At 49.7% G+C, this 15,869-nt stretch overlaps 1 protein-coding gene across 1 annotated transcript in view; it reads right to left on the reverse strand.

Moving 5' to 3' along the window:
- Positions 1-15,869, reverse strand: part of myo15aa (myosin XVAa) — a 198,675-nt gene that overhangs the window by 33,452 nt on the left and 149,354 nt on the right. Inside the window, exons 50-54 of the mRNA XM_072481241.1 lie at positions 15,725-15,797; positions 4,939-5,012; positions 4,130-4,212; positions 496-626; positions 264-358 (exon numbers count right to left, since the gene is read on the reverse strand). Of these exons, the coding sequence (XP_072337342.1) occupies positions 264-358; positions 496-626; positions 4,130-4,212; positions 4,939-5,012; positions 15,725-15,797 (456 nt within the window). The remainder of the gene's footprint in view (positions 1-263; positions 359-495; positions 627-4,129; positions 4,213-4,938; positions 5,013-15,724; positions 15,798-15,869) is intronic.

Below are 15,869 nucleotides of genomic sequence, written 5' to 3' on the forward strand. Positions count from 1 at the left end.
GCTCACAATTCTAGCCTTACCAAGACCTAGCCAGATTTCCCTTCACCTGCCTTACCAAAACACTGCAGTGACAGGGCAGGGCTTATCACCATCAAACTTTGGACACACTTCTTCTTTTGAACACCTCACTTTGCCCCAACCCTCTTGGATCTTCCTTGAAATTCTTGTTTTTTTAAGAGGAGAAGAAAATGATTGCCAAAAAAAGGAGATAAATTAACAAAATCCCCCATGAATGAATTGAAGAGGAGGCATGTTTCACTGACCACCATAGCTTTGAGCTCTATGCCATCTGGGAACTGGGTCCTGCCACCGAACTGGAAGGTTTTCTTCAGGTTGTGATCACAAGCTTTAGCAATTCCTGCACACAGAGGGTCAGAATCAGGCTGTTAACCATCGCTGCTCTGCATATAGTTTTGAAAACAGAAAATGGAGAAGAAGTCATAACAAAGAAGGTATTCACACCTGAACAAAATACAAATAGATAAGTTGGAGTACCTTGAAAACTGGAACCAGGCATCCTGTAGACAGATTCCAGTAATTTAAAGAGGAAAGGTTTGAGCACTTCTGAGCACTTGTAATATGCGGTGAGGATATAGAGCAGCCTCCACCCTCGCTGAACACTATCACTGTAAAGACAATGGAATAACTTAAACAACTTGCTGATCTCATGAACTTGCATATTACAGGTGATCAATTCCATAGACTGCTCAGGTCCCTTAATCACTTTTGCTGTAGATATAGTAAGAAAGAACTTGAGTTCCTATGGTGTCTTTCACATCCTCAGGATACTTTACAGACAATGACATACTACACTGTAGTCACTGAGTAATGCAGAAAAACATCCTACAAGCAGAAATGAGATCATTTAAGTGATATTGGTTATGGAATAAATATTGGTCAGAGCCCAGGGCAGAAGAACTCCAGTGTACTTCTTTGAATAGTGTCTGTTGAGTTTCCAGTTAGCCTGAGAGATCAGGCAGGGCCTCAGTTTATGGAAGGCTGTGTTTGTGCACAGGTCTACTGTTTAACTCCAATACGTCATTGTGGGCAACAGAGCAGGCAGTGGCCATAATTAAAAAAGGAGCAACATGGCAACACTTTTACTCAGCCTATTTAGGGAAATGATGGTCAGAGTACTAGAATGTTCCTCCTCTCTTCATCCTGTTGGTAGAGAAATCTTTGCCTGCCACTCTTCCCCCAACCTGGACTCACCGTCAGTGCCATCTGTCCTGGATTGAAGTTCACCATAGAGCCCCAAACTAACCTTTTAATGGGGTGTGTGGGAAGGCTGCACCACACACACACACACACAAACACAGACATGTACATCCCTGGACACACACCAACTCAAGTCAGCTCCGGATGAGGCTGCCCAACTCAGCTGAATTTGGGAGCTTGGGTCACGCTCCTGCCCATTGACTCCCCACTCCACCGTCCCTGCCACCCTAAGCCTGCACATTAGTTGATGTGCCTGTCAATCAAGCCATCACTGAAGCGTTTTGCCCCTCGTCATAAAAAAAAAGCTTTCTGGTAAGTTATGTAATTGGATTTCTGCACATGCGTGCGCTATCTTGTGTGGTCACCTTGCATTGGCAGGAGACACAGTGTTTAACTAATCTTGCATGGGAGAGAATCCATTATCTCAAGAACCACCAACAGGATCCTCATAGGCAAGTCCAAGACTGGATTATTTGCTGTTGCTTGGATCCCTACCTGAAGATATATGAAGTGGGAAGGACAGTTGTGGGCCACGTACCGAACAAATGCCATCTTTCTCTAACTGTCTTTCTCGGTGAGATTTATTTTTAATCAGTGGCAGTGAATGTATGACACCTGATGGGTGCGATTCTCCGGAAAAGTTTCGGAGTGTGGTAGCGAGTGGGAATTGCTGCGAGCTTCCCGGTGAGGCCGGCGACGCTATTCAATATTTATTGGCCCACTTAACAAGACCTCAGAGGCTTTTCACTGCAAGTGATGGCCCGCAAGCTGATTCGCCGGGAACACGCTCGCCAGCCCCCCGCTAACAAGGTCGAGCAGCACTTAAACAGCACTTGCTCAGCCAACCCCAGCCAGCTTGCAACAATGGCGCTGAGGAGACCAGCCCCAACATTCAGGCTCCAGGATGCAGTGGAGGCCAGGAGGGATATCCTGTTCCCCCGAGGGTCCTGGAGGGTGAGCCACAAGGCAGCCAGCCAGCCTGGGACGAGGTGGCGGCAGTAGTCAGCACAGGGAGTGTGACCAGGAGAACTGACCAGCAGTGCAGGAAGAAGGTCAACGACCTACCCACCGGGCTGCACGAGTGAATAGACACCAATGACCCCCCACTCCACCCTCCCACAGGGGCATCCACCCTCACTCCTTCAACTCCCCCAACCCCTCCTTCACACCCCGCCCTCTCCCAACACTGTGAAATATGCGTTTGGTTAATGATGTCCTCTCTGTCTCCTGAGGAAAATCTCTCCTACAATTGGCGGGAGAGGGCTCAGACTGGCAGTGAGGTGCCGGACATCAGAACATTCACCTCCTTCGAGAGGTGAGCCCTGGAGGTGATCAGTGTGGCCAAAGACAGGGCAGTTACCAATGCGGAGGTTAGCGGACGCCTCAGAGGCGAGGAACCACCGGGCTCCACCCGAAGGACCTGTCAAACATTGTTATTCCTTACTGACTGACGCATCCCTCCCACTGGCCACATGCCCATTCTCCCGCAGGTCCTCCAGCCGACGGAGCCGGCCCATCCCGGACAGCCCCCTCTCCTGCCTCCGAGAACACCTCGGAGGGGAGCTCCAAGGATGCAACTGTTATAGTCGCGGCACAGCTTTCATCCTCACCCTCCACCAGTGCAGATACATGCACCTCGGTGAGAAATGTTAGTGGTCAGGCATCTGGGGCACAATCTGGTGAGCACCACACAGCTGCTGATGTACATCTGGTGGAAGCAGGAAAACCCAGGCAAGACAGCAGTCTGAGGTCTGCTGGATCCCAGGACCCAGCTGAGTCCCAGCCTGATGTCGAGCTTCTGGAACAGGGTTACCCGGAGCTGAGGGAGACTATAGGGGGGTGGTCAGGACATTCAGGGGGAGATGTCAGCGTCGCTCCAGCAGCTCCATAGCTGCTTTGAGGAGTCCTCAGAGGCTACAGGCGCAGGAGATGGCTCTGGCAATGAGTGGCACCGAGGCCAACACTGCTAGGGTGGCCACTGCAGTGGACAGCCTGGTGCATGACGTTGGCACCCACCCACCCTCCGGCTGTAGACGTGTCCCTAGAGCTGAGTCCCACCTCTGGGTGTTCGGATGTTGGCAGTTGCGTGTGTGGTGTGGCCTCCCGCCGTGTTCAGGCATCAAGGTGTGATTGAGATGCTAGGCAATGCCTCCCACATGCTACATGGCCCATCCACCCACGGGAATCCACTTGGCATCTATGAAGTGCTCACATAACCACGATTGCCAATTCCCTTTTAGCAATAGCCTTCAGCCACATGACCAGAGGCCTCAGCAGTCGGTGGGGGTTATGGGTGGTCGGTGGGGCAGACGGGCAGGGACAAGGGTTATCCCCGGAACGGGTGCACATGATCCAAGGTTGGCATAGTTGTGCCGCGAGCGGTTGCCACCCAGTTGCCTCCCCGTCCCCCATGGTGGCCCACCCTTGTGGAGGGCCCCCCACCCCCCACTGAGCACTGGGGTGGCAAGCCCAGCACCCTGGGCTCTTTGCCTGTGAGCAAAGATGGCTACTCACCTCCTTGGCTCCCCACGGAAGCCCTTCCGCCAGGTTCACGTTTTTCAAAAGGAGTACTAATCGGTGCCAGCGTGAGCACTCGCTGGGGAGGCCGCTGAATGACAGGAGGCCGTTGGATATGGGGTCATTCTTGTTAATTGTATGGAAATTTGGCTTAAGTGATGATAATTGGTTTCTCGCCATGCTACGGTGAGATCCTCATTTCGCCTACGAGAGCGGGTCGGTTGCATCGCAAACTGTTTGGCGCTGGCGTGGTTCTCTTTTTTGGTCTCTCCCGCTATTTACTGGCCTCCTTACGCTTGAGTGCGAGGGCAACGAGGCCGGAGAATCACACCCGATATTTAATACTCTGTGTTTGAGCAGCTTGAGTTATGACTGACAGATGCTGTTTTCTTACGTTTTGGAGCTGGTGTTGTCAGTGATCTGTTTGATAATCTGGCAGTAGGTCTCATCTTTCATCACCTCGAGTTCCCCGCACACCTACAAAAGATAGAACAAAGTCAAAGGAAAGCGTCAAATTCCTCACCAAGCAGCAGGTGAAGATATGGCACAGGCATCTTGTGTACAAAGTCTGACCATCACACTCTTTCCATACTGCTGTGCAGCGCATCAAACAAGGGAGAAATCAGGAATGCCACAGTGGACTGAAGCATCACTGGCTGCACTTTGCAGGTGCAGATCTGCCCACTTGTTGCTGTCCTTTTGGCTGTCGGTTCATTGCAAACTGAGTGAGAGCAGAAAGGAAGGAAATATGACACAATGGAGGGCAACATGGCCCAAAAATGAAAATGATGACACAAAGATATGTCTCATTAAGAACCAAAATTGTCAGTGAGTTGGCACATTGACTATTCACATCTGTGAGTTGTTACCCAGTCTTTCCTCGTCAAACAGTAGTCTAGGAGACTCTCCTACTCCCAGCCTTTTTCTTAAACAGCAAATAATTTGCTCAGCTCCTTGGGCAAGTTTTCCTCAAATCCAATTGCAATCACATTGCAATGGCAAGGGATCGAACCTTTCCTTTTAAAGTTGAGGTTTCCCAAAAGGCCCTTATTCTGGGAACACAGCCCTCAATCACATTGCTACAACACACACTCACCTACTTACGATAGCCATATATAGATATGCATGAACATGCAAGAACTATACTCAAAATCATACATACCAACACATGCACATTGCACAGGCATGCAGCTCACCCTTTACCTTAAGGATGGTATAGACAGTGTCTTGTTCCGTCTGTCCTTTAAGTGGATGATCACCCATAAATTTCATGACAGCTGCAGAAGGGAAAGGTATGACAGTTATCAATAAGTGGTTGTTGTAAAACCCAGCTTCAATGATCAGAAGTCACCCAGGTACAATCCCCAGATTTTGGCTGAGTTCAGATATGACTAGGCCTCAGAACCTATGGACCTGTCAGAAACAAACCAGCATTCCCACTCCCGATTTTCTCCAGAAATCACTGCTGGAAAGACGGCGTCAAATGTGATCGCAAACTCCCCAACACACAACTATACAGTTTGTACAAATTTCCCCCTTTACACCCCCTCCCCTCTCACTCCCCGTGGCGAACAGCTCCTCAAACACGGCCACGAACATCCCCCACCTTGCCTCAAAGCCCCCCGCTGAACCCCTTAATTCGTACTTAATCTTTTCCAACTGAAGTCATATAAATCCCCCAGCCAAGCCGCCACCCCCGGTGGCATTGCTGACCGCCGCTCTAGCAGAATTCTTTGCTGGGCAATCAGAGAGGTGAAGGCCACAATATTAGCTCTCCTCCCCTCCATCAGCTCCAGCTTCTCCGATATCCCAAATATCGTCACCCATGGGTCCGGCTCATCCTCCACCCTCACTATCCTTGTTAGCGCCGCAAACACTCCTGCCCAAAATCTCCCCAAATTTTCGTAGCTCCAGAACATATGAACACGTTTTGCTTGCCCACACTTCTCCCACTCATCTATCACTCCCTGGAAGAACCCACTCATTCTTGCCCGAGTCAAGTGTACCCTGTGTACCACCATGAACTGTATCAGGCCCATCCTTGCGAACGAGGAGGTTGCATTCACCCTTCGTAGGGACTCACTCCATACTCCCCAGTTTATCCCTCCTCCCAGCTCCCCCTCCCACTTCTCCTTAATCTTCATCACCTGCTCATCACCTGCTCATCTCCCTGCTCTCCCAGCCACCTGTATTTTTACTCATTTTTACTTTTATACCTTTTTCAAATTGTGTGTGTTGGGGGGAAACTGAAATGACATCACAGAAAAGCTGTGGCCTGAGTGGCTGGTTGGGAATCTACACTAAATTAAAAAAATTAAGCATTGGTAACTAATTAAACATAATTACTTAATTATAATTTAGAGGGATATCTAAGCCAGAGATCGGAGAGTACTATATTTAGCTTTCGCATTTCTATTAGAAATCTAGTGCTAGGAAACAGATAACTTTTGTTAACAGTAACTTTAAAATTAAAAAAAAAATATTTAAGAACATTTTTTAAAAATTTTAATTTTAATTAATTGACGCAATGTCAGTTAGAGGGATGCAGTGCTCTGACTGTGAGATGTGGCAGGTCCGGGAGGCTTCCAGCGTCCCGGATGGCTCAATCTGCAGAAAGTGCACCCAACTGGAGCTCCTCACAGACCGCATGGTTCGGTTGGAGCAGCAATTGGATGCACTTAGGAGCATGCAGGTGGCGGAAAGCGTCATAGATCGCAGTTATGTAAATGTGGTCACACCCAAGGTGCAGGCAGAGAAATGGGTGACCACCAGAAAGGGCAGGCAGTCAGTGCAGGGATCCCCTGTGGTTGTCCCCCTCTCGAACAGGTATACCCCTTTGGATACTGTCGGGGGGGATAGCCTATCAGGGGAAAATAGCAGCAGCCAGAGCAGTGGCACCACGGTTGGCTCTGATGTTCAGAAGGGAGGGTCAAAGCGCAGAAGAGTAATAGTAATAGGGGACTCTATAGTCAGGGGCACAGATAGGCGCTTCTCTGGACGTGAAAGAGACTCCAGGATGGTATGTTGCCTCCCTGGTGCCAGGGTCCAGGATGTCTCCGAACGGGTAGAGGGCATCCTGAAGGGGGAGGGCAAACAGGCAGAGGTCGTTGTACATATTGGTACTAACGACATAGGCAGGAAGGGGCATGAGGTCCTGCAGCAGGAGTTCAGGGAGCTAGGCAGAAAGTTAAAAGACAGGACCTCGAGGGTTGTAATCTCGGGATTACTCCCTGTGCCACGTGCCAGTGAGGCTAGAAATAGGAAGATAGAGCAGCTAAACACGTGGCTAAACAGCTGGTGTAGGAGGGAGGGTTTCCGTTATCTGGACCACTGGGAGCTCTTCCGGGGCTTGTGTGACCTGTATAAGAAGGACGGGTTGCATCTAAACTGGAGAGGCATAAATATCCTGGCCGCGAGGTTTGCTAGTGTCACACGGGAGGGTTTAAACTAGTATGGCAGGGGGGTGGGCACAGGAGCAATAGGTCAGAAGGTGAGAGCATTGAGGGAGAACTAGAGAATAGGGACAGTGTGGCTCTGAGGCAGAGCAGACAGGGAAAAGTTGCTGAACACAGCGGGTCTGGTGGCCTGAAGTGCATATGTTTTAATGCAAGAAGTATTACGGGTAAGGCAGATGAACTTAGAGCTTGGATTAGTACTTGGAACTATGATGTTGTTGCCATTACAGAGACCTGGTTGAGGGAAGGGCAGGATTGGCAGCTAAACGTTCCAGGATTTAGATATTTCAGGCGGGATAGAGGGGGATGTAAAAGGGGAGGCGGAGTTGCGCTACTGGTTCGGGAGAATATCACAGCTGTACTGCGGGAGGACACCTCAGAGGGCAGTGAGGCTATATGGGTAGAGATCAGGAATAAGAAGGGTGCAGTCACAATGTTGGGGGTTTACTACAGGCCTCCCAACAGCCAGTGGGAGATAGAGGAGCAGATAGGTAGACAGATTTTGGAAAAGAGTAAAAACAACAGGGTTGTGGTGATGGGAGACTTCAACATCCCCAATATTGACTGGGACTCACTTAGTGCCAGGGGCTTAGACGGGGCGGAGTTTGTAAGGAGCATCCAGGAGGGCTTCTTAAAACAATATGTAGACAGTCCAACTAGGGAAGGGGCGGTACTGGACCTGGTATTGGGGAATTAGCCCGGCCAGGTGGTAGATGTTTCAGTAGGGGAGCATTTCGGTAACAGTGACCACAATTCAGTAAGTTTTAAAGTACTGGTGGACAAGGATAAGAGTGGTCCTAGGATGAATGTGCTAAATTGGGGGAAGGCTAATTATAACAATATTAGGCGGGAACTGAAGAACATAGATTGGGGGCGGATGTTTGAGGGCAAATCAACACCTGACATGTGGGAGGCTTTCAAGTGGCAGTTGAAAGGAATTCAGGACCGGCATGTTCCTGTGAGGAAGAAGGATAAATACGGCAATTTTCGGGAACCTTGGATGACGAGAGATATTGTAGGCCTCGTCAAAAAGAAAAAGGAGGCATTTGTCAGGGCTAAAAGGCTGGGAACAGACGAAGCCTGCGTGGAATATAAGGAAAGTAGGAAGGAACTTAAGCAAGGAGTCAGGAGGGCTAGAAGGGGTCATGAAAAGTCATTGGCCAATAGGGTTAAGGAAAATCCCAAGGCTTTTTACACGTACATAAAAAGCAAGAGGGTAGCCAGGGAAAGGGTTGGCCCACTGAAGGATAGGCAAGGGAATCTATGTGTGGAGCCAGAGGAAATGGGCGAGGTACTAAATGAATACTTTGCATCAGTATTCACCAAAGAGAAGAAATTGGTAGATGTTGTGTCTGGAGAAGGGTGTGTCGATAGCCTGGGTCACATTGAGATCCAAAAAGACGAGGTGTTGGGTGTCTTAAAAAATATGAAGGTAGATAAGTCCCCAGGGCCTGATGGGATCTACCCCAGAATACTGAAGGAGGCTGGTGAGGAAATTGCTGAGGCCTTGACAGAAATCTTTGGATCCTCGCTGTCTTCAGGGGATGTCCCGGAGCACTGGAGAATAGCCAATGTTGTTCCACTGTTTAAGAAGGGTAGCAAGGATAATCCCGGGAACTACAGGCCGGTGAGCCTTACTTCAGTGGTAGGGAAATTACTGGAGAGAATTCTTCGAGACAGGATCTACTCCCATTTGGAAGCAAATGGACGTATTAGTGAGAGGCAGCACGGTTTTGTGAAGTGAAGGTCGTGTCTCACTAACTTGATAGAGTTTTTCGAGGAGGTCACTAAGATGATTGATGCAGGTAGGGCAGTGGATGTTGTCTATATGGACTTCAGTAAGGCCTTTGACAAGGTCCCTCATGGTAGACTAGTACAAAAGGTGAAGTCACACGGGATCAGGGGTGAGCTGGCAAGGTGGATACAGAACTGGCTAGGCCATAGAAGCCAGAGAGTAGCAATGGAAGGATGCTTTTCTAATTGGAGGGCTGTGACCAGTGGTGTTCCACAGGGATCAGTGCTGGGACCTTTGCTCTTTGTAGTATATATAAATGATTTGGAGGAAAATGTAACTGGTCTGATTAGTAAGTTTGCAGACGACACAAAGGTTGGTGGAATTGCGGATAGCGATGAGGACTGTCGGAGGATACAGCAGGATTTAGATTGTTTGGAGACTTGGGCGGAGAGATGGCAGATGGAGTTTAATCCGGACAAATGTGAGGTAATGCATTTTGGAAGGTCTAATGCAGGTAGGGAATATACAGTGAATGGTAGAACCCTCAAGAGTATTGAAAGTCAAAGAGATCTAGGAGTACAGGTCCACAGGTCATTGAAAGGGGCAACACAGGTGGAGAAGGTAGTCAAGAAGGCATACGGCATGCTTGCCTTCATTGGCCGGGGCATTGAGTATAAGAATTGGCAAGTCATGTTGCAGCTGTATAGAACCTTAGTTAGGCCACGGTTGAATAAACTCGGTTTGTTCTCACTGGAACGAAGGAGGTTGAGGGGAGACCTGATAGAGGTATACAAAATTATGAGGGGCATAGACAGAGTGGATAGTCAGAGGCTTTTCCCCAGGGTAGAGGGGTCAATTACTAGGGGGCATAGGTTTAAGGTAAGAGGGGCAAGGTTTAGAGTAGATGTACGAGGCAAGTTTTTTACGCAGAGGGTAGTGGGTGCCTGGAACTCGCTACCGGAGGAGGTGGTGGAAGCAGGGACGATAGTGACATTTAAGGGGCATCTTGACAAATACATGAATAGGATGGGAATAGAGGGATACGGACCCAGGAAGTGTAGAAGATTGTAGTTTAGTCGGGCAGCATGCTCAGCACGGGCTTGGAGGGCCGAAGGGCCTGTTCCTGTGCTGTACATTTCTTTGTTCTTTGTTTCTTTGTATATGTCTCTGATCCTGCCCTCCCCTTCCACATCTGGAAGCCATGAGATGCCGGCGTTGGACTGGGGTGAGCACAGTAAGAAGTCTTACAACACCAGGTTAAAGTCCAACAGGTTTGTTTCAAATCACTAGCTTTCGGATCATTGCTCCTTCCTCAGGTGAATGACCTCACCTGAGGAAGGAGCAGTGCTCCGAAAGCTAGTGATTTGAAACCAACCTGTTGGACTTTAACCTGGTGTTGTAAGACTTCTTACATCTGGATGCAGCAGTCGCTCCAATAGGGTGTACCTCGGCAACCTGGGGAACTCTTTCCAAACCTTCCGCGTGAAGTCCAACGGGTCCTTCACCTTTTTTGATATTAATGTAATCGTTGTCTGCGTCATCGTCTTCGACAGCTCCCCCTTCTCCTAACACCTCATTAATTGCCTTCCCCGACTTCATACCCCTTATACTATCCAATACCTCCCTCAGCCCCAAGGGCTCCTTTTGCGCCTGCCTCTCTTCCTCCAACTGTGGAAACTCCAGTTCATCTAAGAACCGTCCCATGTCCCCCTCTTCACCCCCAGCTCCGCCCTGTACAGCTCCTTATAGTAATCCTAAACACCTCGTTTACCTTCCCCAGCTTCGACACCACATACCCTGCCCCAGTCCGTATCTTCAATATTTCCCTGGACGCGGCCTGCCTCCATAGCTGATGTGCTAACATTCGATTCACCTTCTCCCCGTATTCGTACTGCCCCTCCTTGCCCTATGCAGCTGTCTTACCGCCGTCCCCGCCATCAACCGATCAAATCACCCCTGTAATTTGTTCCTTCTCACCAATCCCTCCGTGATGGCGTCCTCGAATACACCCTATCCACTCCACTATCTCATTCATTAGCAGTTCATATCCTCCCTCCTTTCCCTATCCGCATGTGCCTTGAACGGGATAATCTTCCCTCGGACCACTGCTTTACGCGCTTCCCAAAATGTGACCACTGACACCGCTCCGTTTTAGTTCAATTCTACATAATTTTAATCACAGCCCGCAGTTTGTCACGGAACCCTCTATCTGCCAACGCCCCCGAATCGAGCCTCTACCCCGGCCTCTGCTCCTGTCCTGACCTAAACTGAATCTCCAGCCAGTGGAGCGCATGGTCTGAGATTACTATCCCCACGTATTCTGCCCCCTCCACCCCAACCAAAACCTCCCAGCTCACCAGAAAAAAGTTGATTCTTGAATACACCCTATACACATGTGAGAAAAAGGAATACTCCATCCCCCCAGGGTCCTTGAAGCATCACGTGTAATGATATGCATAAATAATTCTGTATGTTAATGGTAGACCTCCAACCATCAGGTGGCAGCAGAACTACACATGACACTGCAACCTCGGGGAGTCTGGGTGAGAAGTAGTCGTGGATAATCGTGTTTTGTATCAGCTCTCGTATTCCAGTTGTTAACAGTTTACAGTTCATTAGTAGGACTAATATTGTTTTCTATCCACATTATTGTAATTTAATAAATCTTAACTAGTCACAAACTAGACATGCTCCGGTGCACTGACTCAATCATTGTAACGCACTAGAACATAACACCACGGGTCCACCATACTCATCTTTTCCATAAACCCACCCAGCTCCTTTGCCATTCGATTTCTACCCATTGACTTGGGGCTTGACCTATCTACCCTTGGCTCTAGGACCCAATTAAAATCTCGTCCCATAATCAACTAGTGAGTGGCCAAGTCCGGGTTTGCTGCCAGCGACCCCCTCATAAAACCTACATCATCCCAATTGGGTGCAAAAACATTCACCAATACCACTGGCGTCCCTTCTAATATCCCACTCGGGTCCCTCACTTCCTTCGTGCTCACAAACACTGTTTTCTTACTCATCAAAATCGCCAGCCCCTGCGACTTTGAATCAAACCCAGAGTGGATAACTTGACCCACCCACCCCTTCCTCAGCATAACCTGGTCCTTCACGCGGAGGTGTGTCTCCTGCAGAAAGACCAGCTATGCTTTTAAACTCCATAGGTGCGCAAAGACTCGAGATCTCATCACTGGTCCACTGAGCCCTCGCACGTTACATGTTATCAGCCGTCCCAGGGGCTTATGCCTCCATTCCCCTCTTTTGTCCTCCATCCACATCTTTCAGCTCTACCCTCATTAATTTCACCCTGTACCTGGCCTATCCAAGATGGCCCCTTTCTCCACCCCTGACCATGTTTCTTCTCCAACCTTGCCTCATTGCATCACCCTCCCTTCCCCCCCCCCCCCCACCCTCCCCCCGCCCTTCCCTCCCTACGGCCACCTCTCTCGGCCTTCTTCCCCACCTCACTTCCGTTCACCAGTATTACCTGCCAGCATGGCAACTCCTACCCAAAGGCTCCTCCTGCTGACCCCCCACCCCTCCCCCAACCTCATCTCTGATCTGTGAAGAAAGGCTCCCTGCTGACCTCCCCCTTCCCCACCCAAACAAAGACTCATCTCGAACCACAGGCCACCTTCCCAAAGACAAAACACAATGAAAAAACACAGCCCCAGGCAGGGGGGGGGGGGGGGAGAGACAGCTGTACCCGTACAAACCTTTCACCCCTGCTACCCTTTGTCGACCTGACAGTAAAAAACCCTTCATATTGGAGGAAAAGAAAAAAAATCCTCTCCCCCAATTACTTCAAAGTGTCAGCAACTCCGTCACCCAAAATTGTTCAGTTCAGTTCTCCCCCAGTTTATGCTCCTTGATAAAGTCATTGGCCGCTTCTGGGATCTCAAAATAGTATTCCTGGCCTTCATAGGTCTCCCATTGTTTCGCTGGGAAGAGGACCCCAAACCTGATCCGCTGTCGATACAGCATCGCCTTGACCTTGTTGAACCCTGCATGCCGTTTTGCCAGCTCAGCTCCAAGTTCCTGGTACATTCAGACCTTGCTCCCCTCCCATTCACAGTTAAGCTTCTCCCTGGCCCACTGCAGAATCTTCTCCTTCTCCATGAACTTGTGGAGCCTCACAATCACCGCCCACGGCGGTGGTTTCACTCTAGGCTTCTGCCTTAGGGACCTGTGCGCTCTGTCCACCTGAGGGGCCTTGTCCAGCACCCCCTCCGCCACCTGCCCTGCCAGCATCCTTGAAACGTACCTCATGGCACTCGCACCTTCCACTCCTTCAGGCAGGTCTATTATTCGCAGATTCTGCCTTTTCCACCTATTTTCCTCCTCCTCCACCTTTGCTCTCAACATCTTGCAAAGGTCTCCTAATAGCCCCACCTCCGCCTCCAATGCCACCATCCGATCGCTGCAGTCCGGATTCACCCTCTCAATCTCTCGGGTCTGCGACCCCTGTACCTCCAAGCATTTCTCCACCCTCTCCATAGATCCCTTCAGGGGTGCCACAGCTCCTTCGATGGCCTTCGAACAATCCTCCTGCATCTCCTTCCTCTGCTGGCGGAACTCTTCTTTGATGAATGCCAACTGTGCCATCTGGGGCTTTGTTACTTGCACTGACCCTTCCCCGTCCGCCATCCTTCCACTGGTTGCTGCGCCACAGGTCCCTTCCAAATCCTTGGCCAAGTCCGTCACCTTCTTCTGCCAGATTTGATAACCAGCAGACATACCACTCCCGGGGGGGACCTTCTCCTCTAACCTTCAGTTGACTTTTTTCGTCAAAGTTGCACCTGATTTCGGTTAAAAAGAGCTCTTTTCTACGCCTTGAAGCAGGAGCTGCCCTGTGTGCGACCACTCACACCTTGGCTGACACCGGAAGTCATAACACAACATTTTAACTGGGTGAAACACTCAGTGGATGATGGAGTTCACTTTTATAGCATTGGAGAGATTGAGGATACAGAGGCATCTGGGACCAGACTTGTAGGGGGAACTGGAGCATTGGCATGGTGACACAGTGGTTAGCATTGCTGCCTCACAGCGCCAGGGACCGGAGCTCGACCCCCAACTTGGGTAGCTGTCTGTGTGGAGTTTGCACGTTCTTCCTGTGTCTTCGCAGGTTAACTCTGGGTGTTCCAGTTTCCTCCCACAGTCCAAAGATGTGTAGGGAGGTGGGGTTACAGGGATGGGGGGGGGGGGGCAGTGGGCAAAGGAAGGGCGCTCTTTCAGAGAGTCGGTACTGACCTGATGCATTTTGGAAGGTCTAATGCAGGTAGGGAATATACGGTGAATGGTAGAACCCTCAAGAGTATTGAAAGTCAAAGAGATCTAGGAGTACAGGTCCACAGGTCACTGAAAGGGGCAACACAGGTGGAGAAGGTAGTCAAGAAGGCATACGGCATGCTTGCCTTCATTGGCCGGGGCATTGAGTATAAGAATTGGCATGTCATGTTGCAGCTGTATGGAACCTTAGTTAGGCCACACTTGGAGTATAGTGTTCAATTCTGGTCGCCACACTACCAGAAGGATGTGGAGGCTTTAGAGAGGGTGCAGAAGAGATTTACCAGAATGTTGCCTGGTATGGAGGGCATTAGCTATGAGGAGCGGTTGAATAAACTCGGTTTGTTCTCACTGGAACGAAGGAGGTTGAGGGGAGACCTGATAGAGGTATACAAAATTATGAGGGGCATAGACAGAGTGGATAGTCAGAGGCTTTTCCCCAGGGTAGAGGAGTCAATTACTAGGGGGCATAGGTTTAAGGTGAGAGGAGCAAGGTTTAGAGTAGATGTACGAGGCAAGTTTTTTACGCAGAGGGTAGTGGGTGCCTGGAACTCGCTACCGGAGGAGGTGGTGGAAGCAGGGACGATAGTGACATTTAAGGGGCATCTTGATAAATACATGAATAGGATGGGAATAGAGGGATACGGACCCAGGAAGTGTAGAAGATTGTAGTTTAGTCGGGCAGCATGGTCGGCACGGGCTTGGAGGGCCGAAGGGCCTGTTCCTGTGCTGTACATTTCTTTGTTCTTTGTTCTTGTTCTGATGGGCGAAATAGCCAGCTCCTGCACTTAGGGATTCTATGAACCTGCAACCAGCCTGCCTCATCTCACCAGAAAAAAATCATGGTCCCTGCTGCTGTTTTTTTAAAATATAAATTTAGAGTACCCAATTCTTTTTTTCCCAATTAAGGGGCAATTTAGCGTGGCTAATCCACCTACCCTGAATGTCTTTGGGTTGTGGGGGTGAGACCCACGTAGACGGGGAGAATGTGCAAACTCCACATGGACAGTGACCCGGGATTGGGGTCGAACCCGGGACCTCAGTGCCCTGAGGTAGCAGTGCTAACCACTGCGCCACCGTGCCGCCTTGTCTCTGCTGCTGTTTAGACAAGCCTCCAGGTTAGAAAGTGGTGAGTTGGGGGAAGAGGTTAGGGCAAGTGGTGGGTTGAGTTAGTGCACAGAGTTAGGCTGAGCGTCAGGAGCATAGAGATTGGGGTGAGGGTTCATTGGTGAGGTCTTGGGGCTGGGATGAGGGGTCTGAACTAGGAAAGGGACTGGAGTGAGAGCCCTCACTACCCCATCTTCAGTGCAAAGGCTGATAGGTGATGAATGGGCCACTGGGTGAGTTGAGGCTATGAGGTCTGAACACCAGGATGTCTGAGAAATTGAGTTTTCAGGAGTGGGGAAAATTGGAAGAAAGAAAGTGTGGAAAGTGACGCAGTTTGAATTTAGTGAAGGTGACATTTTATTTCATAAACAGAAATCTAGCTAATTCTTACCAACAAAGATCTCAGCTGCGATCTTGTTCATATTCTCATCAGAGAACTCAATCAGGGACTCTTGGATTGGAGTCTGTGAAAGAAATGTGAGAATATTATAAATAAGAGTTCACTGGATATGTGGCTACATCTGGTTATTAAAGTT

The sequence above is a fragment of the Scyliorhinus torazame genome, chromosome 17 (assembly GCF_047496885.1).
Source record: "Scyliorhinus torazame isolate Kashiwa2021f chromosome 17, sScyTor2.1, whole genome shotgun sequence".
Taxonomy (NCBI): domain Eukaryota; kingdom Metazoa; phylum Chordata; class Chondrichthyes; order Carcharhiniformes; family Scyliorhinidae; genus Scyliorhinus; species Scyliorhinus torazame.